Source organism: Branchiostoma belcheri, unplaced genomic scaffold, assembly GCF_001625305.1.
Source record: "Branchiostoma belcheri isolate BF01 breed outbred unplaced genomic scaffold, Haploidv18h27 scaffold1, whole genome shotgun sequence".
In the NCBI taxonomy this organism is placed as follows: domain Eukaryota; kingdom Metazoa; phylum Chordata; class Leptocardii; order Amphioxiformes; family Branchiostomatidae; genus Branchiostoma; species Branchiostoma belcheri.
In genome coordinates this window covers 313,982-341,728 of record NW_017802379.1, presented here as the reverse complement: position 1 = coordinate 341,728, position 27,747 = coordinate 313,982, and the positions used below count along the sequence as shown (strand labels likewise).

Here is a 27,747-nt window from a genome sequence, read left to right as displayed (position 1 = left end):
TTGCATTTGAAGTATTTAGATACATAAAATATTGTGTTGAAGTTGTAAAATGGTTTCTATTTTACCTAGATTTTGCAGTGGAATACCCTGGCTATTACAACATGCGCAGTAGTGTCATCCAGTATGGCCGACTCAGACTATTCCGAATCGATATTTCTCTGAACAAAGACCGAAAACGGGCAAAAACAGAACAACATGGAGCAAGAGAACAGTGAAACAGGTAACTAACACTTCCAAACGTCTACTGTAATCGTCTGTTTTGTAGTTTTTACCAAAAATAAACAATTATTTATGTATTTACAGTCGACGTCGACTCTCTACGTTCGAGGGTCGAAGAGCTACAGAAGGAGAAAAATGAGATGGAAAAAGATTTTGCCCAGAAGAGAGGAAAATTCAAGGAGATTTTTCTCGCCAAGGAAGGTAAGATATTTTCCAAACTTTAGTTCTCTTCTTTGCGTTTTCAGATTTTGTGAATATTGTTTCTGTCGTATGTTTTTTGCAGGTCATGTTAGTGATGATGTCATCATGATCGGAAATGTGGGCGGTGCCAGTAAGGCCGGTCCGGAGGGGTTTTGTAAAAAATGGGAATCGGTCTTTGGAAATTTTCTTGTTTTTCGTCACTCCTTTATTTAAATTTTTCTTGTGAACCAAAGCTAGCTCAACAACGTCACTTTTGGGACAATTGCAAGGAAGTGGTTGAATCTAGGTTTTCTTGGAAGAGGTGCTTGGCACATTATGTTGACATTCAAAAGTTCAAAAGGCAAAGTAAGCAACCCAATCAAAGGTACTACAGACTTTGGGCCGATGCAGCATGTGTGGCTCAGATGCTATCAATCCTTGGGTCAGTAGGCTTGGGGCTACCCATACACGAGTTTGCATGTTACTGGTAGGAGTTACAGTCCTTTGGATGGGGCACTAAGAGGACATCCACATTTGCATGTTTTGAAGGGACCCAGACAGTTGTTGATGATGTTAACCTTTAGCACACTGAAGTAGTCATTTGGCCACTGTTTCTCTAAATTACTGGATTAATACTAGTAGGTAGCAGGCAAAAGGTAATGAAATACAGTGATAGGAGTTGAGGTTTGCTAAACTCCAACTTAAAAATATACCTATAAAATTTGACCTGACATTCATATAGGAGAACACAACACTCCATAGTTAAATTTTGGTTGTCAAATTCTTTTTAAATTCCCTGTGACAAAGAGAATATCTACTCTCAATGCCTGATATTTTCCAAAAATATATGCTGTCACTGCCAGATATTTTCCATAGAAGGTACGTGAATTGTAAGTTAGACAACCCATGGCCGACCCAGACCAATCAAGGCTCCACATGCATATTCATCACAACAACCTTGCAACCTTGCTGCCACTTGTTAGTCATGTTGGAAAACAACATAGACATGAGTACTTTTTTCAAGGCTATGACTAGGTGGTTAACTAAATAACCTGAAATGTAAGCTGGTTCTGTGGCAAAAGGCAAAAAAGAAATCTAAGCATGCTATGTTGAAAGCACAAAGTGTGCCATGTTATGTTTGCATATTATACCATATGTTTGATCATAGTGATAGGCAAAACAATTCACAAGCTGTGCAAGCTGTGCTGTACCAGGTGCATTATGTTGCAAATGTACATGGAAATCTATGAAACCAACTCTTTTTCTATTCAATGAATACAATTTTGATACAACTTTATGTCCAAAATATATCAATCTATTTCTTCTATTTTTATGTGCCTCAGTTGTAGAGCCAATAATGCTTATATCATCATGAAAATTAATCTGCATGTTTGTGCAAGGTACTTTGTAAAAAGATACCCAAGCAACAAATAACTGATGATTAACAATCCTGTCCCTGTTGGCAGCTGTTAGCAAATAATGCTGTACTTGTACTAAGTTGTAGCCAGTTCAAAAGCATCATGCTTCACCTCAGTTAAGGATGACTGCTTCACTTTTTTCCCTGGTACAGAGGAGCTTCGTAAGGAGCATCAGAAGCGAGGTGAATACCAGCAGACTGTCGACTCTCTACAGAAACAGGTACAGACTCTGCAGTTAGAGGTCGATGACCTGAAGACAGCCGCCACGATCCTGGAGACGACCAAACAGGACGAGGTGGACGAGATCAGACGGAAATGTCAGGAGGAGATCGCTTCTCTACAGGCCATCATGAAAGGTTAGTTTTGTTTAACCTTCTGTTGCAGTGTGACAATGTGACTGTGTGAGAATTTTGGATGGATCTTGTCAAAAGGTTGGAAAAGATATTCAATGTTAAATTCATGTTTTACTTCCAAAGAAAATGTTGCTAAATATGATGAATTTATAAAGCAAATAAATCAGTATGTAATAGTGATATTTAATATCATGGGGGCAATTCAATTTGTAGTTGCTTGCAGAAAAAGGACCAAGAAGCCCTGTTACAAATTGGATGGGATTCTGACAGATGCTAAATCTTAAATGTCGTAGCTAATTACCTTCGCCAAGAAGGTTATGTTTTCAGTAGCGTTTGTCTGTCTGTTTGTGAACAGCATAACTCAAGAAGCTTAATATGCATTGCCATGAAACTTGGTAGGTGGGTAGGTCTTAATGAGAGCTAGAAATGATTAGATTTTGGGCCCCCTGGCGGCTTTCCTAGGTACTGCAGCAGAACTTCCGGTTTTGATATCTCGCCATCTGGACATGCTAGGGTCACGAATTTTAGTTGGTAGATAGCTCTTGGAGTAGGGAAGAAATGACATGAGTTTGGGCCCCCTAGCGGCTTGTTTTGGAACTGCAGGAGCATTTGTTGAAAAATTTTCGAAGGAGGATAACTCAAGAACCGGTTGACGGATTGTCATGATTTTTGGTATGTAGGTAGCTGAAGTGATGGTTGACGTAATCAGATGACAATTATGCAAATCAGGAGCTAATTTGCATAATTAATGAGGAAGTTTTATAAATCTGCTTTGTTCGATAATAGGACTATGAAACACTTGTGACATGTAATTGAGAACGAAAAAACATTTGAGAATATAGATTATGTAAATGAAGACCTAATTTGCATAATTAGGGACACTTTTATAATTTAATAGTTGTAACTGCTGGGAATTTCATACTTGACACATTTGGAAGTTAAGTGAAGGCAAACACCAATTAACATAATTTATTCAAATCATGATCTCATTTGCATAATTTATCATGAAGTGCTATAATAGCCATTTTGTTAAGATAAGGCTGTCATTGGGTGGAGAATATGATCAATTAATATAATTCATGCAAATGAAGCTCTTATTTGCAAAATCAATGATTAGAATTGTATAATTCGTCAACCGCAAGGGTTAACATCATTTGGCGAAGGTATGAGATCGTGGAACTCTTGTTAAGATTCAATTTGGAAACAGTAAACAGGTCTTGGCAATAACTGAAAAAAAAAAAATCTGTATTAGAAAAACATATTGTGATGCATGTTTTTGGCAATGCCTTTGCTGATTGGGACACATGGACATCTGGTATGTACATGTAAGAGAGCTTGAACAACAACATATCTGTGTGTGATCTCCATGTTTCAGAGGCTGCGCGTGATGCGAGCCAGGCCACAGCCTCCAAGTACGAGTCCAGGTTTGAGGAGGAGCGGAGCCGCTGGTCCAGGTACCAGGAGAAGATGGAGCAGCAGCTACAGGAACTCAAGGAGAAAATGGCTGAACCAAAAGAGTGAGTTGTATTTCTGTCGTATTTTTGTTCAACAGTTTCAAAAAAACTTATAGTAGATATATAGAAAACAAAATATTGATTTTTTTTTTATGTGAAAGGAGTTACCTAGCCATTGTTTGTTGTGTCCTTCTATACCTATGGTTTGTTTTGTCTGTTTCTAAAAATAGTGTTAAGTTTGGTTTAAGGTTTTTGATGAAGCATAAATATATACAGTACTTAGCAATATGAATACAATGATGTATGATACACTGTTACAGCACACAATGTCATCACACAGTAAGAAAATAGCTACTAGCCACTATTAGCCCCTTCTACTTAAAGGGACATTTTTGGCTGGAATGCACAGCACATATTACTAAACCACAGTTCACAGTCTAGTCTTACCTGATTGATATAGCGTTGCTTGCACTTGAAGAATAAATTTTGATGGTTGATTTTAGTGTGGAGGGCTTGTAGGCCTATAGATAGTGCTGAGTTGAGGCCCATCCCAATGTGACATTGCTAGATTTCAATTTTGATACACAGTAAAGAGGGAAACATGTGGTATAGGTGTGATGTTCTGAGATTTTTCATTGTCAAGTGCAGTTTCAGCAGTTGATGGATTGACCCCTAACCACTTCATGTACATGTGTACACATGCGCTGCCGTGTGAGCAGGCAGGCTGAAGGGCCATTTACAACTATTTGCTTTTACTAGTACTTGTATGGCCTGAATAATTAAATACAGTGTTTGTAATCATGCAGCCAAAATATGCTTTTGATTTTGTATCAACATCATTTATCTGTGAAGTAATGACTATGAAAGTTTTAGGAAGAGCTCTATGATTGTATTTTTGCTTTTCCTATCATAAAACTAGAATATTTAGACAGTTGTGTGGGTTTTAGCCTTCACATTTATAATTAAGTTCAAGAATAAAAAAAAATACATACTAATAGATTTATCCTATTTTATTTTACTAGTCATTTTCAGTAATTCACTGAGAAACTAAGGTAAGATTAGTAAAATAGCTCAAACCAAAAGTCATTAGTGATAGTGAAATTGTGCAAATTTGCCCGTGTGAGTGATCATGAGTACTCAAATGCATTAGTCATCCCAAATGAGTTGTTAGCCCTCCTGTGATTGGTCATCTGGCTGCCGACATCTTGTCCGTATCACGGATAGACGTGATACAAATCACGTTAGGCCTAGGAAAAAAATGCTCTGTTTCCTGTTTCCCAACCAGCCCTCAGAAAAACTGCTCAAAAAACTGCCTCAGGGCCCCTTTAAGAGACATAAATTTTTCAAGCTGATCGACTATTTCTAGGTCCATGATCTGCCACCTGAGTGATGAAACATTGTACAATCGGTTTTCCAATATTGACATTGAAAATATGAGTGTCCTAATGCATGTTTTACTTTTCAAAACCGTATTCTATGAATTGGATCACTATCTAGAGATCGCCAAAGTCTGATAAAAAAAAAGAAAGAAAAAAAAAGATAATCCCTACCTACCAACCAAAATTTTTTTCAGGACTGAAACAGGAACCACAACATTTTTTTCTGTAGGCCTTACAGGAAGTGTTGGGCATGAATCATGTTCATTAGCAGCAGTGGTCCTCGTAATGTGTTGTAAGTGAGATCTGAATTCTGCCTGGGCTGGGAAAGATATAGATGACAACCCTGGGAATTGTTGTAAAATATGTCTGCAAAATGGATGAAGAGGATATATTTTTTTTTGCTGTTTGGAAGCTGCCTTTAAAGACACGAGGAAAGTTTGGTCAGTGGGTTGTTTTGCTGTGGATTGTTTCACAAATTATCAACAGTGTTGTGTTACTGGGGGTATGTTTCTTTGCTCCTGGGTGTTGACGTCAGAATGTGCACATTCCTTAGAAATTTCTCCTTAAAATTGTGTGATACATATTTTACCTTTTGAAGCATGTTTAAGAGAATTTATTTAGTTGCATTATTTTGTATTCAATTTTATTGATGCCCCAGAATGTTTGTCATGACAGCCAATATGATGGTAGAGGCGATTGGGGCTTTCTGGATGTTCATAAGAAGTAATTTTGAAATTGTCTTTATGGGTTAGACCATCAGTTGCAGTGATTCCCATTAACTGACCATAAAATAGTAACATCCATTATCATGGTGCCAATTATCTACAGAAATGAAATTATCAGACCCACTGTGTGTTTGTGACTGTCTTAACATTAACATCAATTACTGGTTTGAAGCCCTATATGCGCAAGCTGTAGCAAAGTCACTTTGCACAACCTAAGATTATGGAAAATACATATCATGCTTCACCTCAGATGAGGATAACTAACAACAACAACAATAACAACTGGTTTGATAAATAAACACAAACTGAAGAGAAGCTGGATTAGCAATTCATTTCCTTGCAAAATTTGAATTTTCCTTCAAATTGTACCTAAGTACCACCTGAGTACACATGTACATCAGTCTGACTAGCCCTGCATGTGTTGATGTTGTTGCAGAGAGAGTGTTCTGGCCTCTGTAGCCAAGTCCCTACGTATGGTGAGTATGGGAGCCAGCCCCTCCAGTACAACAACATCAACTTCTACTTCACTCAGCACTGAGGATGAAAACCTCGAGGCACACATGAAAAAGGTACGATGGCTAGACTGTTTTTTCTGTGTGCAAATACATGTATGGTACGAAGCTAGACTATTTTTTCAACATGCAAAATGTACTATGAAGCTAGACTATTTTTTCAACATGCAAAATGTACTATGACGCTAGACTATTTTTTCAACATGCAAAATGTACTATGAAGCTAGACTATTTTTTCAACATGCAAAATGTACTATGAAGCTAGACTATTTTTTCTAAGAGTGCAAAATATACTATGTAGAGGGTGTTACGTTCTATCAAGCTCAACTTATTAAACTTCTTATCATCATCCATGTGCCAGAGTTGTACAATGTGTTGGTTATGGTACATGTCAGCAGGGTTTAGGTTAGACAGGTGTTTTGCTAAGAGAAGTTGTGCTACAGTACAGTTACAGTTTAGTACATGTATTGGGTGACTGTATACATGATACTGATAGAATAAGTTACAAGAAATGTGGATTCTGAATTAAATCCAAAACAACTTCTCTATTTTGATTTCATTTCCAGCGTTTTCGTTGGGTAAGTTGTTTAGTTATGATGCTTGCTTGCAGTAAAATCATCTTCAACTCCAAAATACATCATATGACAAAATCAATAAAGTGAGAGGAACAGAAAAGATGCCTTCAATGATAAATCATAGTGATTGATCCATTGATTGATTGATGATTGGTGTAATCAGGCTCAGGAGGAGGCGGAGATGTTGCGGTCCGTTGTCATGCCGATGGAGAAAGAGATCACCTCCCTCAAGGAGAAGCTGAGGCTGAGTCAGGACAGAGTCAGGGAGCTGGAGGGACGGGTAAGGCAGGGGGAACATAGTCTCGGAGCAGACTCAAGGGTTTTCAGGATTTTATGGATATGTGTATACTGGTATTGGGTTATTGGTTTGATTATTTGCTAGAGCTGGTTTGATTATTTGCTCTTTAATTGTTCCACGTATTACCTGTAATGAAAACAACATAGCAAACACTCACACAAAGAAACAAGAATAATACATTCTCTATTCTCTTGAGCTTGAGTTGACCCATAGTAACCATCCCAGTTGTAGTGAAGAATTTGTCATTTTGTACTTCCTTTTTGGAGAACATCAACAGGGGTCTTGAAAATGTAAATAGTTTCAAACATGTCATGAGCTGCAACACTCCTTAGAAGTAGCATACAGATGCCATAAAGCCATAGAACCCAGAATGTGCTTTTTGAGCCAATCATACTAGTCTGAAGGAGACTATGATACAAAGATACAGTAGCTGCCAGAAGCAAAGTGCTGCACATGTGTAACTGACCATTTTCCCATCCCACCTCCAGCCCAGAGCTGCTACAGTGAGTGATCCCACAGCAGTGACTGGGGAAGTCTCCACTGCAGACACCCCCATCAAGACTAGTACTAGTGAGGTGCTCCTCAAGGAAGGGGAGGATCTGGGAGAAAAGGTAGGGTATTGTACAAATGTGTCTTCTACAAACTACTGGCAGATACTAGAGCTGCTGTTGAAGCTCAAAATATATGACTTATGGTCACTGAAGGATATACTGACATGCTAAGCATGACCTGCTGATTTAACATTCTTGAGGAACAGTGAAAAGAACATGTGCACATGATTCTGTGATGTCCTTGGTGCTGAAGAGCAGTCAAAAGGTGTGCACATGATTCTGTGATGTCATTGATGCTAAAGAACAGTCATGAGAAGATGTGCACATGATTTGGTGATGTCCTTGGTAATGAAAAGTCAACCAAAGTTTATATAGCTCTTTACACTGAGAATTTATAAGAAATAAGTGTAGTCAAGCAGTGTGTGTTTGAATTTCTCCCCAGGTTCGAGAGTTGAACCACTACCTGGAGGTGGAGAAGTCATCTCGCACAGACCTGGAGATGTATGTGGCCGTGCTGAACACACAGAAGACTGTACTACAGGAGGATGCAGACAAACTTCGCTCAGAGCTACATGATGGTAGGACACTACACCATCATGTTGTAGGCTGTGGTTTTGCCCTGTGTCTGTTACAAAATGTCTTGTAGATACATTCTATAGATATAGCACGTTGGCACAACTTTCTGTGATTGTGTGATATCTCTAATGTACTTTGTCTAGCACTTCCGCAGTTCCACAGAACATCTTTTTTAAGGTTGTATACATACACATGAGTATTTAAGGATGACATCCCGTCTAATGCAATGGGCACAATTCTGATGTAACTTTGACCAAACATCTGATAAAAACTGGGGAAAATTTAGGTTTCGCAAAGGCACAGTTTGTTCTACAGACACGCTATTCTATATCATGTTCTGTATGTGTTTGCTCCCCAGTGTGTAGACTCCTGGAGGAGGAGAAGAGAAAGCATGCCGAGCTGAAGAAGACTTGGGAGCTGGCTAATGACCAGTTCCTGGAGTCCCAGCGCCTGATGCTGGCTGACCTGAAGAGAATGAGCGGGGTGCTCAGTGAAGAACAACAGCGACAAGTACAAGGTTAGGGTGTTCTTCAAGAAGATTCCTATTGCTCCTAACTTGTGTCAGAAGCACAATATGGATTGTAGAACTCACTCTTATGAAGTCTCTGTTCTGCAGAGATTGAAGTCTGAAGTTAGAATTTACTCTTTTGAAGTTTCTGTTCTAAAATATAGATTGAAATTGTAAAATATTGTTGCTGAATATGTAGCTAATGGCAACTTTTTAGTATAGGATGCTCAAAACTACATTTTGTAAGCCAGCATGCTAATGGAAGGTTTTGACAGGGTACAATTTCAAGCTGAACATCTCTGAATGAATTGGATACAAAATTATCAACCCTGTGGTGGTGTCAGCCCTGATGTAGATGCAGTGGGTAGTACTAGTAGTACATGTAGATCTGCAAGGTCTTGACATGTCAAAGGCCAAGTCCTTGATAGGTCAGAGGTCATGACAAAGGTGACATGCCATTTTGCCCCTCAGAGTTGCAGAAGCAGGATGCTGAGCGGGAGGCGCAGCAGAAAAGGATCCAGCAGCTGCAGCAGCTGAGAGACGAGCAGGAGAGACTGCAGCAGCAGCAGCAGGTGGGGTTTATTGGGTGCTGTTCTTCCTGTATATTTGGCATTCATAGCACGTCAGCATAATGTACTGTGCCAGTGTGAAGCACAAATGTTTGACAGTTTTTGGTCAATGTTGAATCAAAATTTTGCTTGTTGCAGACAGTATCTTTTCTGGTACAACAAGTGAAAAGTATAGACAGGATATCCTCCTTGAAAATCCAAATACAACCTTAAATCAGATCTTTTGCCAAGTGCAATGCATTCTTGGGTTTGTGTAGTATGTTCTGCTGACGTGTGGGCATTCATAACAGTATGTGTATTAGTGAATATCTACCACTGTACCACTGCTTTATTTCTTTATTTGCCAGCAGCAGTAAACAGTAACCTCTCCTACAATGAACCTGACACTGTACCCCTGTTGTAGAACACCTATAAACCTTGTGCGTGATCTCCCCACCTTCTGTACGTGGTGTCTAATGTGTGCCTCTCCCTCTGTGCTTCTCTCCTTCTCTCCTTCCGCCACCCAGCAACAAAGGGAGTTCTTCTCGACTTTCCTTGCACCTCTGCAGAGCACGCCCCGCGCCAAAGAGCTGGTGGGAGAACAGAGCGACAGCTCCACAACCTCCACACCCACACAGGAGGTCAGGAGTACGGCCACCACCACCAGTAGTCTGTCTCCTCCTGCGGTAGTTAAGTCACAGGTATGCACTGACAGGGACTATTCTGCCACAAGCACCAAGTAGAGTTGACAATCTCTAGTACTGTGTTAAATCACAGGTATGCACTGAATGGAACTACTTTCCTCACTTCACACTGGTGAAAATGAGTATCTAGCTTTGGTTAGGGACGTCCAAACCTGCCCAAGAAGACCAGTCAGGGGTCCAATAAAATTTGGTCTATGTGTCAATGGGAAAAATTATATCTAAGGGACAACCATGAAGTGGTCACATTAGCTAGGTGGTCCTAATGAATAGGTGGTCACTCATATATGGATTTGACTTTATCAACAAACACCAAGGAAAGTTGACAATATGTAGTACCCTCTCCTTACAGAAGGATTCGATTCATTAAATTTTGAGTGTGAAGGATACTGACATAGCCAGATAGTCCAATTCAATCCACACCATCCTTTTGTGTACCTAATTTGAACTAAACCTCATGCTATCACTCTAAGCAGTGTCATTTCACAATTCTTGGCCTTACACAGTAATCATCATATATATTTGGTTAGAAGGGTATTTGTTCTTCTCTTGCAGGTAGTACTGGAAGAACAAAAGTCTGTAATATCAAGCACAGCCGTCTCATTACCAACTCAGCACATCACCGAGCCTGAAAAATCTGTAGTTTTAGCCGAAGTTCTCCCATCACCAAAAATTGAAGTAATCATACACGCTTCAAACCATGACCAGAAGAATCTTTCCTCCTTTTTAGATCAACTGCATTCCCACTTTGAGCAAAATTCGACTGATATTTCCACTTCAACACACAGCTGTGAGGATCTTTCCTCCCACAACCTGCCGCTTAGTTCAGACAAAGCAGGTACAGATGACAGTGAAACTCAGTCCAGCCCAGTATCAAGTACTGGTCCTCCAAGTGAGCTCAATGTCCGTAGGAAGACGTATCCAACAGACCAAGCAGGCACAGATGACATTGATAGTAAGTCCAAATCGGAATCAGGTCCTGGTCCCATAAGTGAGCTCAATACCCGTAGGAAGTCATATCCAACAGCCAGAGTTCTCTCTCTCATCCAAAGCAAGTTGGAGACAGTGAAAGAAACCTTCACTCCTCCAAAAGCGAGACCCTTAAGTCCTCCCCCTTCAGTGGAATATGAAGATAACCTTTCCTCCCCAGAAAGAGAAACATCTCCTGTCCAGGACTCCAGACTCAAAGATAAGTTTTCCTACCCCAACGTTGTTGCCGAGGTTAGTAGCAGACTCGATTACGTCAAAGGGAAGTTCTCCTCTGCTTCAACATTACCCCAGATACCCGAAGAACTGCCCTCACCACAAGATTTTAAATCCAGACTTCAGAAGAGTCTGTCTCAGCCAGGCCTCCACATGATGTCCAAAGTTCAGAGCGGGATCGACTCGGTCAGAGACCGGCTGGCGTCTCCCCCAGCGAGGGTTCGACAGTTCCAGGACAGCTTTTCTGAGATGTTTGTCCCTCGAAGCGGTTCAACGTTCTACGACGAAGAGTTAGCAGAACTCGATGACGATGAAGTGAAAGCAAATGAACTGCTGGCCATGTCTGAGTCTTGGGAAAAGGAGTTCCTGGTTATAATGCCAGAGAAGGAAGTTGGGGAAGAGGTTGGTAGAAAGACGTCACAAAGTTTTCGGTGGTCGGTCCTGTTCATCTTGGGCTCTGGGATTTGCTTGGTCTGAAGAAAATCTCTGAAATGTGACCATTTTAAAACTGTGTTTTGGTTTGGTATCTATGTATGGGTGGATTGCTTTTGTCAGGTCTGGAGACACATGTGAGCACAGTTCTACCTTCTTAGCAAAGCTACTGTAGTGCCTTAAGCTTACCCGTGGGTATGCCTGGTTCCTCTTTCATGTTCTTGCCTTGGTGGAGGGTCAAACCTTCTTGGTACTTCACAATCGTTAGGAACTTACTCTGCTTTTACTGATGAGTATACAATGTCATGTAGTTTTAACCCTGTTGTGGTTAATATGGAAAAATGCTAAATTATGGATACACACCACTGGAATAAGAGGTCTTTTCATCCACTTCAGGAGCCAGGCCAGGCTGAGCCTCCTAGTGCTAAAGACTTTCGGCCGAAGTCCCCCCCACCGACAGTTGTCATCCAACTCAACATGAAACAGGTAAAACCTGAACCTCCCTCTCCTGCTCCCCCCATGAGAAAGAAAAGGCTTCAGAGGCTTTTGTCTGGCCCAGAGACTGTGCCTAAGGTATTCTCATCAGCTCTGCATTCTGGTGGAGGTGGATGGAAAAAAATGCTGTTGGGATTTTGTTGGAGCTAGTTGTTGTCCTGTGTCTGTTGGTAGTCAACATCAAACAACTAAGCCTAAAATTAGGAAAGGGTTCAGAGACATTGTCATCAGCTCTGCATTCTGGTGGAGGTGGAAAAAATGTTGTTGGGATTTTTGTGGAGCTAATTGTTGGTGGCTAATTGTTGGTGGAAGAAAGGTTGTTGGGATTTTTGTGGAGCTAATTGTTGGTGGAAGAAAGGCTGCTTGGATTTTGTTGGAACTGGTTGCTGCCCTCTTGGCAGCTAGACAACAGTGAAGAACAGGACTGTAAAATAGCAAAAATCTAAACAGCTCACAAAGACATTACAAATGAAATTTGATCCAAAAGGCATAGATATTAATATTATATCCAAGTTGTCTTGGTGATGGGAGAGCTTCAAATCGATTTTTAGATTCTGTTTTCTAGGAACTTTCATCGTAGTCATTTGCGATCATGCTGTATGATGACTACTGGACACAATTTGCACACATCAATAATACAATTTTTTACAACATGTACATTGTTGTTTGTGGTACATCTCATCTCATCTCATCTCATCTCATGACAATTATAACGTTTTCCTCTGTACTCAGCAATCTGATAGCAAAACCTCCCTGGGAAGTTCCTCAGCCAGGTCCTCCAACACTTCCATCAACACACAGAAGTCAGAAGAATCCACACATAGTCCCTCAACAGAAGAAGCCATCATCAGGAGAACCCAGTCCAGCTCCTGTATAGAAGGGGACACGCTGAATGTCGGCGGTATGTCGCTTCTAGAGAGGCCGAAATCTGCGGAGAATCTGGCCTCGTCGCAGAGTTCGGAGGAGTTTGGGCCGTTCGTGAGTGGAGACGAGGACAGGGTTTCTCAGCTGAGCTTCACGCTGACAGAGGCACAGCAGAAAGCTATCACAGGTGAGGGGTTTGTGAGGTGATCGTAAAATACATGTAGGTTACTGTCCAATTCAGAGTCTTGTGTAGGCAATGTAAGATATTCTTATTCAATCAAATTGTGAGAATCTTCATACATTAAATCTGTACTGTAGTTTAAAAAGCAGCTGAAAAGAAATGAGGATAACCACATATTGTCAAGCAAGACATTAGTGTTGATAACAGGTGTCAGTCATTGCTGGACAAGTTACTGGTGAAATTTCTGATTATTATGGATATCTCTCTAGACTAGAATTCTTGTACCTTTTTAAATGTTAGTGCATCTGTGTGTTCCTTTGCAATTAGCCTTTTGGCATGAGTTAACAAAGAGTTGTTTGCATAAGTGGCTGCTGTACAGACCCTTTTCTTTGCCTGAACATGTTACCATTATTCTGCACCACAGCCCAAACCCCCGAGAATGAGGAGGTTCAGACCCTGGTGGCAGCTGCGAAGGCCTCCAGCAGTGAACCCACGGCCTCCATGGTGGGGAAGAGACTGGTCAGTGACAAGGAGTGGGAGTGGCTGCAGCAAGAGGTGAGAGGTCACCACATCAGTTTGAACTGTTACAATAAGCAGTCAGGGGCAGTGTGCTATCCAGTGACTGTCTTTTGGTATATACAGAATTTTGCCACTCATGACGGACAAAACTTTGAAACAGAAATTGGCATATAATAAAGATATGGAAAGAGTTGTTATTAAACTAAGCTTAGCCTCGTCTACCAGCAAAATTTGCCCCTCACAATGTAGGCAATAGTACAATGTATTCTAGAGGGTGAAGATTTCAACATTTTTTTGGGAACATTCACCCAGATCCCCCCTCCCGGCCTAGGATAGGCACTCGACAAATAACATTGATTTAGGTGGCAGAAAAAAACTTCAGGCTGGCAAGAACATTGGGTGGGGGTGAAAAAAATGCTTACACTATCCCAACTACATGCTACATGTGCAGTAACTATCTGACAGTAATCAAGCTATCTATATATTCAGGTGAAAGCTGCCAGAGAGAAGCTAGGCCGTCCGTGTGACATGTGCAGTAACTACGAGCAGCAGCTGCAGAACGTGCAGGAGAGTGAGAAGGACGTGAGGGACACCATGGCCAGACTCCAGTCTGACCTGGAGCGGGAGCAGAAGAACAGGGAGAAGAGGGAGAAGAACATGGAGGAGCTGGAGGAGAGTGTGAAAAATGCTGGGCAGGACGCTCAACAACAGGTAAGCGACCATGCAATATTTACCAAGGGGAGAGCCGGTGTGCAGGGGGAGAGAGCCAGGGAAAAAAATTGGCTTGGGGGGAGGGCCAAAGAACTACTAACCACTGTCTCATTTTATATCACTGTGCTATGCTAATGCTATGCTATTACAGAAAGGGGGGAGGGCCAAGGAAAGTTTTCTTACAGCTGGGGGGGGGGGGGGGGTCAGGGAAAGCAAATAGCTAGGGGGAGGGTCAGGGAAATTTTTTTTAAGGAGAGCGTGAAAAACGCAGGGCAGGATGCTCAACAACAGGTGACTTGTGTTTATTTTTTTATTAAAGTTTTCCATTTGGAGATAAAACAGGTGATTGCTCACCTTTATTAGTTGTCATCCCCTCAATATACAAAAGTAAATGACAAAAGAAATAAAAGACATCTTTTAAACAGTACAACAACAATTTAATGGCAGAAATCAGAGCAACTCTTGCTGTCTTTAATTGTCTTCCATAGGCTATTTTCTACATGTACATGACTTACATCTACAATGTACATGACAGACTTTCTGAGAACAAAGATTTAAGGAAAGACAAGATATAATTGTATTTTGGACAAAAAGTCATGATTATACGACATATATTACCCAACCTCAGACACAAACAACAGTTACTATTCAATAAGTACAAAATGTAAATGACAAGGTTCATCTTCTCTTTCCAGCTAACCTACTTCACCTTCAAACACGAGGAGTCAGAGAAATTCTTGACCGATCTAAGACAACAGTTCCTTAGGTGGCAGAACGACACTACAGAACAAATGGTAAGAATACATTTTTGTACAATGTCTCACAACTTCCATCTCCTTAGAAGTGTTTTAAAAAAAGGTATGTCTGATCTTGAGGCTGGCTACCTAACATTCACTTGAAAAGGAATGTTAGCATAACATGCAAGCTTCAGAGGAGAATAGTGCGGCGGCAGCTGACTACAGTATATTACATGTTTTGTACACCAAACAACTTGTTACATCTAGCCTTTACACATCTAACTCTAAACATTGTTTAAACTGAAGCTATTTAGTGATGATGACCCTACTGTATTTGGCTGGCAGTGAGTTTCACTCTACAATAGTTCTATGAGATGATTTACTTCTTCAAGAAGGAATCAGTACTCCTTAAGAATCTTGACAAGGTGCGTGGTTGCATCAGACACAACCAGTTGTCCGTCTGGCCCAGCTGCTAGCTTCCAGGGAACCTCCAGGTCTGTGTCGATACATCGCAGAAACTGCCCGTCAGAGGCGAACACCTTCAATTGTGTGTTACCATGTTCTGCCACGATGACGTTGCTGTAACTGTCTGTACAGATGCTATGGGGCAGGTGGAGACAGCCCATCTCGTAGCCCCAGTTGCCAAACTTAAAGCGGAGCTTCCCAGAGGGGTCAAAACAGGCGATGCAGCTTTTGTAGGAGTCCACGACAAAAATGTTTCCATGGAGGTCTGTCGCGATGTGGGGCGGTCCCAGGATGTGTAACTCTCTGGCGAAGAGGTTGATCTCCCCACACGGCTGTCTGTTGTTTGACTTGAACATCCTGATCTTGGAGTTTCTGCCGTCGTACTCGGTGATCATTACGTTGCCATTCTGTGGGTTCACTGCAACTTGGCGCGAGTGGTATGGGAGTAGCGGTAGGGTGTTCTTACACACAAATTTGCCCATGTCTGAGTACTTGACCAGGTAGTCAGCCTTTCTAAAGTCGGTCCCGACGACCCACACATGACCGCCCGCCTCTGGGGCTATTCCGTGTGGCACCATCTCCCCTCCGTCCAGACCCGGGATGCTCGTAGAGAACTTGTAGAGGAACGACCCTTCAAGGTCAAACGCCTGGACTCTGTAGCTGTCCAGAACGAACACCAGACCGACCTTTGACACAGCGATGCCAGCCTGCTGCTGGAATTTCCCACAGTTCAGCCCCCAGCCACCGAATATGACCTCCCGTGACCCCTTGTCCTCAGCAGTGTCACCTGGAGAAAAAGAAAACAGGAAACTGAGATAACGAACAAGGAAAAGAAGAGAAAACCACCACTGAAAATATAGCTGACCAATTGGAAAAAGGAACAAGAAATGAGTACATTGGGAAGTGGGAAGAGAGAATGCACAAGAGGAGGTAGCAGACAAACACATGTGACCATCATCTGACGAGAGACAATAACAACAGTCACCTCCATTACCTGCTTTTTCCTCAGCTGTTTCTTGGGGATCGAAGGACAGCACCGTCCCAAGGGTGAGTTCCCTCGAATCTGGGTTAGCCTCAAAAACAGGGCTGGGCTCCAGTGTAGGCATGTCTACTTTCTTGTAGTTGTTCAGTTTCACCAGAAGACTGTTCCCCTGCTGGAGAAAGTCTGCATGCCCTTTGCCTGCTGCCTGTTCCACGTTGTTACATGCAGTGGACAAGTCGCCCATTTGAGTGAGCAGCACATCTTTGCAAGCTTCTAGCGCTTTCAGATTCTGCTGGTAACTCTTGTTGATGGAGGTGAGCATCTCCTCTTTGCTCTCTTCCAACTTCTTGACGGCTTCTTGAAGGGACGCGAGCACTGCTGCCTCGTTTTCTTCCCTGCTGCTTCTTATTTCTGCCTCCATGCATCTCAGATCTTTCAAGAGAAAAGAGTCCTCGTCAAGTTTCTGTCTACCATTGCTGACGTTTTGCCAGATGTTGTGTTCCTTCTGGTCCACCGCTTGACGTACGGTTGTGAAACCGTGGCCAGGGTGGCTGGTATCGAGACATTCCATGCAGACAGGCGTGTCGCACTGCGTACAGTACAGCGAAAGGTCGTGTTGCTGGTGAAGGTCGCAGTGGGTCTCCACCTGTTCCTGTTGTTGCGGAACAGCACTGGTAGTACTCAGTTGGTGTAAGGCGTCCCACGGTGCCAATTTACTGATTTTTCAGGTCCTTTCGGAAAAATGCCATAACTCAGCCGTAGCTGGTTAGAAATGGTTCAAACTTGGGGGAAAGGCAAAATACAACTTGTTGAGTGTTGAAATATTACTTTCATGTTGTTATATTTCTTATATTTGCATATTTCTATGTCTGATATGATGCATAATTCTTAAACAGAAAACGTAAATCGAGGAACTATGGCCAACATCATAGACAGACGCTTTTTGGAGGGTACATTCTTACATCTGTCACCATTTAGAAACTGTTTTGATATATTTGAAATATTATTCCTGCTTTTTATGAAATATGTTTTTGTCCATTTCAATGCCATAATTTTAGGGTAACCCTAACTTCCTTGCCCTATATCAAAAGATAGTTCATGATTAGCAAAAGAATCTAAACAGGTTTGGGTAGTTCAGGACATTACCAATCATTCTACTTTGAATCTGACATGCCCTGGGCATGGCTATAGTTCCTCAAAACGCTTCAAAGTTAAGATTATGAATCTTTACCTTCTTAGCAAATTCTAGCTGTCAATCACATCGGTAGGCCAATTAGTCGTGTATTTAGCACCTCTATGAGACGTAATTATCTGTAATTTGCCCTTGCCACAAGACAAAAGGTTGGCTGTCTTTTGTTATGCGCAGTAATTGTTCACTACAGCTGGGCCCAGCTTTCCTTTTTTTCAATATAGGTCTTGAAAGAAAATGTTTTACAGACAGTAACAAATTGACAACAATGGAATGAAAGGTTTATACGGCTCATAGCCTGGGTGCCAGACTGTTACCAGGGCTGCTATGTAGGCTACCTTCTCAATCCAGGGAACAGCATTTCCCGTCCGAAAGTTTTTTCACAGGGTCTAACCAAACTCCATGGTCTCTTGGTATATCATGTCTCCTTGGTCTAACCGAGTCTAATAACAGGGCCTAGCATGTGTATTGAGGCTGGGAACTGTCTGGCATATACTAGTAGTCTGAACGGGTCAATACTGGGTGAATTTGCAGAGATTAGCTTTACCGGAAATAGTTGGGGCTATTAACCTTTTCCAAGATGTCCCAAACAATTTCTAATAACGTACTTTTACTGTCCACACCCTAATGTTTTAGATACTAAACTGGCACAGCCGAACACTATAGCCGACCTTGCTTCCGACTCTTAACCAAGGAGGTTATATGATCATGATGGGTGAGCTCGGGAGGCCATGTTTATCTGTTAGTGTTACAGGGAATCACTATGGCCCACTCTCCTTGTCAGTTATCCCCATTTTTTATGGGTTCTAATATTCGTGGCCCTTCCTAAAGGGGCCCTTTGTAGGTCATGCTGGAGGTAACTTACATATATCTTCATGTTGTTTGGGCGCCAGATTCAGATCAGAATAAATGTGTTGTAACTTACAGCAAGAGCTTCAAATAGAATTTGTTGATCATTGCTTACAGTTGTTTTGTTTGTGTTACTAGTATTTATGCAAGCCTGACATCCGTTCTGCTCTTGATCAGCCAATTGAAAACAAAAGAGAGGTACCAATTAACTCCACAGGATGGAATTAGCGCGTAAATCAAATGCAAAACGGCAGGCGGGGCAGAGGCACTGGGTTATCACTCAAACTGTTGCATATGTACAAGCTTCAAGACTGCATTTGGCTCATTACAATATTCAAGTAGGTCATTATAATATTAAATGAGATCTTTGCTGTGGTCAACCGTGGGACGCCTTACACCAACTGAGTACTTGTCAGAGGCAGCGGTGGCGTCATGACGACTTGTTTAGGGAAGGTTTCGCACAGGCTTGCGATCAGAAAGTTATCAGGCAGGCCCTCGATTCCCTCGTGTGACAACTTGACGACCGTGCGGCAGTGTGGACACTTCAGTGGCGAGCTCTTACTCGCACAGTCTATCAAGCAGTTATAGCAGAAGGTGTGCAGGCAGGGTAGAGCCTTGGGCCTCTTGTACAGCTCCAGACAGATGCTGCAGGACAGCTCCTCCTGAATCTGCTTCATGTACCCACATTCCTCGGTAGCCATGTTGCTGTCTGGTTCACTTTCACACTCTACAATGTAGCAGGCCTGCAGGGGAGTTGACCTGGCCAACTCTTTTGTTTGTTGTGTTTGCACTGCGATCACATTACCTTCTCAGATGTGTGTAAACTTAGAAGGCATGCGCAGCGGTAGTGTTTGCCCAAGAACAATACTTGGACGTGGTTTTCAGGGTCCTGCACGCCTACTAGTATTACCGTAGATAAATATAGCTTAAGCTGCTGTTGACAAAAGTAATGATTGTGTGATTTAAGTCTACTAGAAAATGGAACAAAATACTTTAGAACAGATTATTAAAATGAAACAAAAGTATAATATATGTTTTCCTCTGGGTGGGAGCAAGATCATACAAGGGAATCCAAAGAAATGTAACATACGAATTTTAGAATGGATATCTTATGTTTCTTTTTTTAAGTTGGAACCTTAACATTGTAGTCAAGATTGCTTATTGCTGTTAACAGTAATAATTATTGTATTTGGGATACATGTGTAGTATTGTGTACATGTATAATTATTTTACTTTATTTTACTACTTTCAGAAACTCCTAGTTGAATCCAGAGAACAAGTATACAATGAGGTAGGTCTTAAATGCACTTTTTATCAAGATGACAAAAAAACTAGAAACTTGGGATGTTAAACTTGACATCAAAACAATTGTGATTTGAATTTAGTATTTTGTGAATTATACCTGTGATTATGACCTTTGACACTGACCTTTGACCTTGATCTTTGACCTGTCTGTAGCTGCAGAGACTGCAGCGTGAGAACGACAGCCTGCAGGGGAAGTACACCCTGCACAAGTCACTGCAGCAGAGCGAGGGGTTCAGCATGCCACAGGGCGTGGAGGTAAGTGCTGCATTATTCTTTGTTTAGTTTTATTTTTATTCATTTGTTTTAGCTGAAGATATAGTCAAGGCTGCCCGTGTAGCACAAAGCTCTTATTGAAGGCAAACCTTCATTTCTATCAATATTTATTATTTTTTTGTCTTAGATGCGCCAAGGCTGCCTAACAAGCACGGGGGTATTTTTTAGGGCAAACCCATCAATTGAATCAACATCACAAGGATGACTTTAGTAATCTTGTTTTGTATAGCTGTTCTTAATAACAGATATTTTTCTACTTAAACAGGAACTCCAGACGCTCATCTCCAGATACCGACAGAACATCCTGACGGTGAAGACGTCAGCGGAACACATGGAGGACAAACTGCGGAGTGAGATCTTATTCCTGAAGGACAGGGTCAAGGCCGAGCAGGTCGCCAAGGACAACATCGAGGAGACCCTCAGCTCGGATCTGGACGTGGCCAGGGACGAGATGAGTAAGGAGGAAATTTAAGATGTTTTTTCTTGTGAAGCCCAGATTATAAAATAGGTTGAAATGGAAAGGAAATATTCTTGAGTAGCCTCCATTTCTCCTACTTGAATCTTCTTCACCTTTAGTATAGGGTCAGTTACTCCTCTTGACCAGTGAAAACTATTGCAACCCTAGCCTGGTCACTTCCATTTGGGGATTTTTTTCAATGTTTAGCCCAGATTATAGCTATTATGTGATTAGGTTGAAATTGGAATATTCCTGAGTAGCCTCAGTATCCCTGCTTCTCCTATTACTAGTCCTATGGAGTCAGGTAGCCCTCAAAGTGACTCCATGCTTTTAAAAAATCATAATGAGAATTTGCCACCTCAGGTGGTACCGAAGTCTCCTCTGGCAAACGGACTAGTTGAAATCAAGATTTAAAGTAACTTTTTTCCTTCGATTTCAGTGAAATTACAGAACATCAAAACAGACTATGATAAAGAAAAGACTGTGAAGACTGAGGTAAGGGCTTCTTTGTGCTGATGACAAAGCTGAATTATACATTGTATGTATAAGCTAAGACTTCCCTTAAAAATTGATTCATTGCATTTGTATTGTACTTTTCATAATTATATGATATATGTTATGTTTTTCTTCTTCAAGTTGGAGGCCAAGTTAAGTGAACTTCAGCAGTCCAAGAAAAGCATAGAGACGAAGTCTAAACAAGTCATCACTGCTCTTCAACAACAGGTGGAGGAACTCACAACATTGAAGGTCAGAAAACCTTTTTGTTAGCTTTGTAATAACAGGAACTTCATACTAATATCAATCATTTCAGAACTTCTGACAGAACTTCAGAAGCTCTGAGGAATGTGTCTGATAGACATTGAAATGTAAGCAAGGTAGGAAAAGTCCCTGATTGTGTATAAGAAAATCCCAATATCATAGATGTTCTACCAACCTGATGAAATTATTTTTGGAAAAGATTTCAGTCAATATAGTTTTTAGAGATATATTTTCTACGAGCTGTTTGACTAGCTTTGGGATTACAAGGTTTGGTATGGATTTTAAGAACAATATAGAATTCAGTAGGTTACAGTGTTCTTGTGTAAAAGACGGACTGTATACATGAACCTGATGATGATGTTATCAGGCAAAGCTGGAAGCTGAGGTGAGAGACCTCCGTGTGAAGATCCAGGGTCTGCAGGCAGACCTGGACAACAGTGAGGCTGTACAGAGGGACTTTGTCAAACTCTCACAGTCACTACAGGTACGTACATGTAGGTCCTACTCTTAGCATAAATTTGATTGAAAATAATTCTTTGCGACAGCGTAAGTGAGCAAGTTGATGTAAAGGTTCTATAGGGAGCATGAATTATGAAACTTGCTGGCACAACAGCTTGCCTTTCAGATTAGGACTACAAATGTACATGCAATGTACACTAGCTATATCAAGGCTGAGATAATGTCTAGCTGCTTAAAACAGTACTAGTCAATCTTGGCTTGGAGACAGGAAAAAGAATTTGACAGGAATGACTGTAGAATGTCTGTAAATGGGTGATACTACTTATAGGAGGAAAGATGTGAAATCAGAACCAGGGATGTTTAATGTGTACTTGAACTTCAGGTCCAGTTGGAAAACATCCGTCAGTCTGAGAACGAGGTTCGGTGGCAGCATGAGGAAGATGCCACGGCCTGTAACCAGTGTAAGCAGCCCTTTCAACCAAAGAAAAAAGCTACCAAGGTAAGGCAAGACCTTTTCTTCTTCTCTTGATAAGTACCTGATTGTACATCATTGTACAATGTATATCTGTAACTGATAGTACTTTCAAGCACAAAACTTTTGCTTCAAGTTGTCAGTACAAAATTTTTTAAAAGGTTATACAAAAGTGGAGTGACTACATGTACGTTGCAAGCAGCAGTTAAGGAAAACAAATACATGTACATGTAGTCAAGTTTCTGAAGCAGGCTTTATTCATGATTTAGGACAAAATGGCAAAATGTCTATTACGCTAAACAGCATCAGTCTTTGTCAAGGGAGCAAACAGCATTTAAGCTAAGTTGTTTTCCGATAGCTAGTTTTGGAAGTTATATTTCAGTCCTGCTTTAAATGAATTCTGCAAATACAGAGGAACCTTCAAGCTAAATCAAAGTTTTTTTTTCTGCAATTGTTTCCAGCACCATTGTAGACACTGTGGGAAGATCTTCTGTAATGATTGCCTGTCCAAAAGCGTCCAGAGCGGCCCCAACATGAGGCCCTCAAAAGTCTGTGACGTCTGCTACACAATCCTGGTCAATGATTCCGCCCCTTACTTCAGCACAACTCCCCCCGCTACTGCCTAGTCCATCCCTACATGTGCAAGTAGTGTAGCATGTCAGCAGAATGTACTGCACCTGAGCAAAAACCATAATGTATTCTGCATAGCACTTCGGCAGAATGTCTCATATAAGGTTGTATCTACATATATTATATAAGGTTAACATCCCAGCTGTAGTTTCCAAATGTTATGTCGCAAAAGATATTGTCTACAACAGGCAAAATTCTGATCCAACATTGACCAAACATCCAACAGAAACAGTGAAAAATCAGGGTTTCGTGCAGGCACAGTACGTTCTGCTGACTTGCTAAGTAGTGTAGATATTTTAGAAGCATAGATTAGGTTAGGCAATGACGTTATACATAAATGTATTATGATGTCCTTGGGTTAGGAAATGTAAAGGTTTTAGAACAGGGTTACCAAGGTTTCAGGAAGAGCAATGCTAGATCTTAAAAGGTGACGAGAATTCTCTCCTATGTATGATAATGTTGTTGGGTGAATCTTTACGATGTCAAGATTAAGTTTCCCCTTTGTCATGTAGTTTTTGACATCGACATTCTAAGGATATATTATCCTATATGTATTGACACATAAGATAAGTCATTGCCTATGTTCACCCTGTGCAAAGCTAGTAAGAGCAGTATCTATTCTAGAGAAATACATTGTAAGTCTAAATGGATCGTCAAAGTCACCACATTAAATCTTAATTTTCTTGTTGCAACCCAGGTTAATAACCCAATAGCAGTCTGTCAAGCCGTAACTAGATGTAGCATGTAGAAAAATCTGATGTACTTGTTGCTATTATATGTCTTAAATGCTAGAATCACTGTCATATTGAACACCTGTTACAGGAAATCTAAGGAACAAGTTGTCAAAAACCATATCATCATTCAGCTGTAAGTGTTGTAGAGCATGGTAGATAAGGTAGAGTACTTCCAAGTAAATGATTGTACCACTGCTAGTATTTCTACTAATATGCCTAGTAGTAAGTGTACAAGTTTTTTAAGGGCCATTAAGGAATATGCATCACTGTGACAGTGCTAGTGCTTCTATGTTATCACACAGAATCTGCAGCACCATTTGTACATTTTTTTTCAGTGAAACCTCAACATCTTCAGTATAATACAGAGTCAGACAGCCTATTGTTTTGTCAGGTTTAAACAGTGTTACATGTTACATGTGTTGCCTGTACACATTTACACCAGTATTCTCATTACCATGGTTTGCAGTCTCCAGGTAGTCTTCATAGTAGCACTGGGCTTGTGATAATGTGGCCATTGTTTAAATGTGAGGTACACGTACAATGTACAATTATCAGTGTTTTAGAGATTATGCACATTTTCTATTATGTGTAGTAACTGTCCCCTAAACAACAGTTTACTGCATTATCACAAACCCACAGTCTCTTCATGAAGACTAACTGAAGACTAACTCTAGTGGTGTTTATGTTTTCTTTTTTTTTTTTCTGTAGAACAAGATGAACTAAATCATTGTGCCCCCAGTAACAAGTGTACCTTTGAATCTTCATTCATGAATATAATTTTTAAGATATGAAAACATGACATTAAGATACCACTTAAAATGACTTTGTTATCACTCAGGCATATTATTTAATATAACATTGACATATAATTTTAGACATTAATGGAAGATCTGTAAGATGTTAGCTAATAGAATTGGAGGTATCACGTAAGCACATGTATGTGATATGTTGTGTGAACATTTTCTCAGTGACTTTACATGTTTTTTTTATGCTGCTATGTTGTAACTTGTTAGTTTTGTCCCATTGATGTTAGTGAGGTTTAATTTCTTGCCATTTCGTTTCTCCATTAGGGATTGTAACATACTTCTAAGGGCTCTTTCATTTGATAACTCGAATTGAGTGTGAAAGTTTAAAATGTATGGAAGTGAAGTGTTATTTACTCACATTGGGTGGGGGAGGTTTAAAAGGTTTTTGTCACCGCCCTATAGATTTTAATGGACAGCCATTATACATCTAGATACCCTCCACATTTGATTGTAGGTTTCATTTGTGTTACTAGTATCTGGTTCGCATTTTTTATAGTAAAGAGTTCATTGATTATCATGGTCATCACTGTGACCACATGGTACCTGTCCTGTAACGAAAAGAAGTTCGTGTAATTTTATTGATAGGAGAAATAGTGCGAGAGTATGTGTTGTAAATTTACACATTTAATTTAAGGTACAATGTAAGGTAAAATGTAACTCCAAAGATGTTAAATTTAGATTTGTTGGAATATGCAATGTCGCACCTCTGTGCTTTATTTATCATTAAATGCAATATCAATTTTGAATTTAGGATCAGAGTTTTTCTTTATCATTGTTGTACATGTACACAAAGTAACACAGGTCTCTATGTTAGCAATTTCATATTTTGGAAAAACATGCTAACCTACATGTATGTATTGCATATGGCTCATTTGTGTGCTACATGTATATTTGAGGTGTGTACAGCACTGTTACACAGTGTATTAAAAGCTACGAATCATGTACAGTAGCATGGACTTGTAATCTGCACGACACCTCTCGTTCTCTCATTGTTTGCTCGTGTCACTAAAATTATCACTGTCATACATAAATGTAGCTTCTAAATATTGGTGGTGCCTGTTGGGGGCCTTCTCTTGCTTACAGTCTTTTATATTTGAGGGCTAATTTAAAAGACTTCAACCAAAGAAGCCCTCTAATAGTTATCGCCAGCTTCGGAATAACGGAAGTGGAGGAATATATATAGTCAAGTAATTTGGAGGAATGTAACATTTTTGCCGAGCTTCCTTTGCACAATGTAAAGCAATCTTGTACATATAATAGTATTATTAAGCCTTACAATATCATGGATTTAATAGACGATGTTGTATTGTTGGAGGAATAAAGATCCAACCTGGTCTGTGTGTGTGTTGTTATTACTAGGTTTGAGCATTGCTGCTAAAAATGATTCTTTCTACTGCTATTTTAAAAACTAGTCTAACAAATGCCACTTGCGGGGTAAGTACAGCAGATACCAGTACCAATCTTGTTGGTAAATTTATTTTCAAGAAGATTCTTTAACAGAAAAGTAAAAACAGAAAACATTACAAAAAGTTGATCTATTTCTACAAAAATATACCTCAAGATTGAATAAAAACAATCCTTCAGAAAATAAAATATAACACTACATAAAACACTAAATAAAAGTTTGATGTGCAAATCTGCAAAAAAACATATCTTATGCCTTAACAATACAAATATTCATTTATATATACATAGAATATTACATTATTACTGCGAGCACATTATACAGCATGCACCTGAAAAGTTACCTGATAGTATCATGAAAAGTATTCAAAAATGCAAATCATCCGAGTATAAAAATTACAATGTTCATGCCTGTCTTAGCACCTAATAATCTGGGTTTGTGTTCCTCTTGCTGCCTAATCTATTAACCTACATACATTTGTTACCAAAGACAACCTCAACAGGGTGAAGGTTAATGTATACAGTACATAATACGGGAATCCTTGGCAAACAAATTTCTGCATAATATATTATATGAAGGGAGATGCCATGTTAATACATTGTACTCTATGGCAATTTCATCTATTGTACTTGTATCTATTAACTTCTGATTTTGCATGTATAACTGACTACCATGTTTTGTCCTTAACTCCTTTGTATCTATAGTTTACATGTACTGTATGTTCACAAGCATGGTCCAAAATTTGCTTGGATATCTGTGAACAGGCATATCTACACTGTGATACCTACATTATATCCTAATAATATTACAGTTTCCAATACAGCAGCAAGGAAAATGATATCAAAGTTATGGCAACACAAGTTAAACACAGAATCACTAGTCTTCATGTAACATTCCATGTTGTATTCTTGGCTTGTCGTGATATCAGTATACAATATAATACCAAATAAATGAACACAACCATACAAAGTCCCATTGCTTGATACATGTACTAGTACCTCATTTGTCCAACACAAATGTTACCATATGTGAGCCCTTAAAACAATATTGACATACTGTACCAAAACTGTTACATGTATACATGTCCATTCTTTCCATTATAGTAAAAATCTAGATGATGGACAAGAGGGCTGAACTCTCTATACACTGCAGATATTCCCAGATATGATGAATAAAAACAGAAAATATTTCTATCAATTCTACTTGTGATATTAATCTCATCTCTCCAGTGCTCACATCCTAACAATGGCAGTACTCCCAACATTTATACGGCCGGGCTGTATGTTCCTAAATTTAACCTTCTGTGGCCTAACTTCCCAGATTGCCATACAAATTTGTTGCCTAGGTGCATCCTTAGGTTGGAAAGGGTTCAGGACAGCATCCTATTCAGATACGCAGGGAATACTCTAAGGCACTACTGCTTATAATACTTACACACTGCATTCATTGTCACTTAAGAAATATGCTGATAAATAAATGTATCATCATATATACTATTATATATACTCATATGTCACCAGTATAAGTATATAGCAAGAGTTCCAATGTAGCATGGCCTTTTTCTACCAAAGTCTATTTACATGTCTGTTTAATATGCATGATACAGATGATATTCAATGACACAGTTAAGCACCAAGTAATAAATAGCACACTTCCAGTTAATTGTTCCATGGACACATATAAATTATAATGTCCTGGGTTGTTCCATGTATGTTTATGTTGGTGGGTTTCTTATGTTCTGACATATTAGAGCTAGTTAGAACTTTAATGGGATTTCTAATTGTTCACTTTGGGCCACTTTTTTTCAGAACAAACCAATATAA

The 27,747-nt window shown here is 40.2% G+C and overlaps 1 protein-coding gene across 1 annotated transcript; it reads left to right on the top strand.

Annotated features, from left to right (window-relative positions):
* Positions 1-83: 83 nt before the first annotated feature.
* On the top strand, positions 84-23,008 carry LOC109467291 (rab GTPase-binding effector protein 1-like). The gene is made up of 23 exons (XM_019765238.1): positions 84-220; positions 304-420; positions 1,970-2,173; positions 3,546-3,687; positions 6,165-6,297; positions 6,979-7,095; positions 7,602-7,724; positions 8,107-8,242; positions 8,599-8,757; positions 9,220-9,320; positions 10,141-10,144; positions 13,005-13,178; positions 13,597-13,727; positions 14,181-14,402; positions 15,098-15,196; positions 19,877-19,915; positions 20,083-20,184; positions 20,468-20,657; positions 21,099-21,154; positions 21,296-21,406; positions 21,786-21,902; positions 22,260-22,376; positions 22,811-23,008. Exons 1-23 carry the CDS (start codon positions 196-198, stop codon positions 22,973-22,975), a joined length of 2,784 nt encoding a protein of 927 aa, XP_019620797.1. The 5' UTR covers positions 84-195; the 3' UTR covers positions 22,976-23,008.
* The last annotated feature ends 4,739 nt before the right edge of the window (positions 23,009-27,747 follow it).

Excerpts from the sequence above, each read along its gene's own strand:
- LOC109467291 (XM_019765238.1), top strand. The coding sequence starts at position 196 with ATGGAGCAAGAGAACAGTGAAACAG. Across the intron at positions 8,758-9,219 it reads ACAACAGCGACAAGTACAAG|AGTTGCAGAAGCAGGATGCT; the intron begins GTTAGGGTGTTC and ends TTTGCCCCTCAG. Across the intron at positions 13,728-14,180 it reads GGGAGTGGCTGCAGCAAGAG|GTGAAAGCTGCCAGAGAGAA; the intron begins GTGAGAGGTCAC and ends CTATATATTCAG.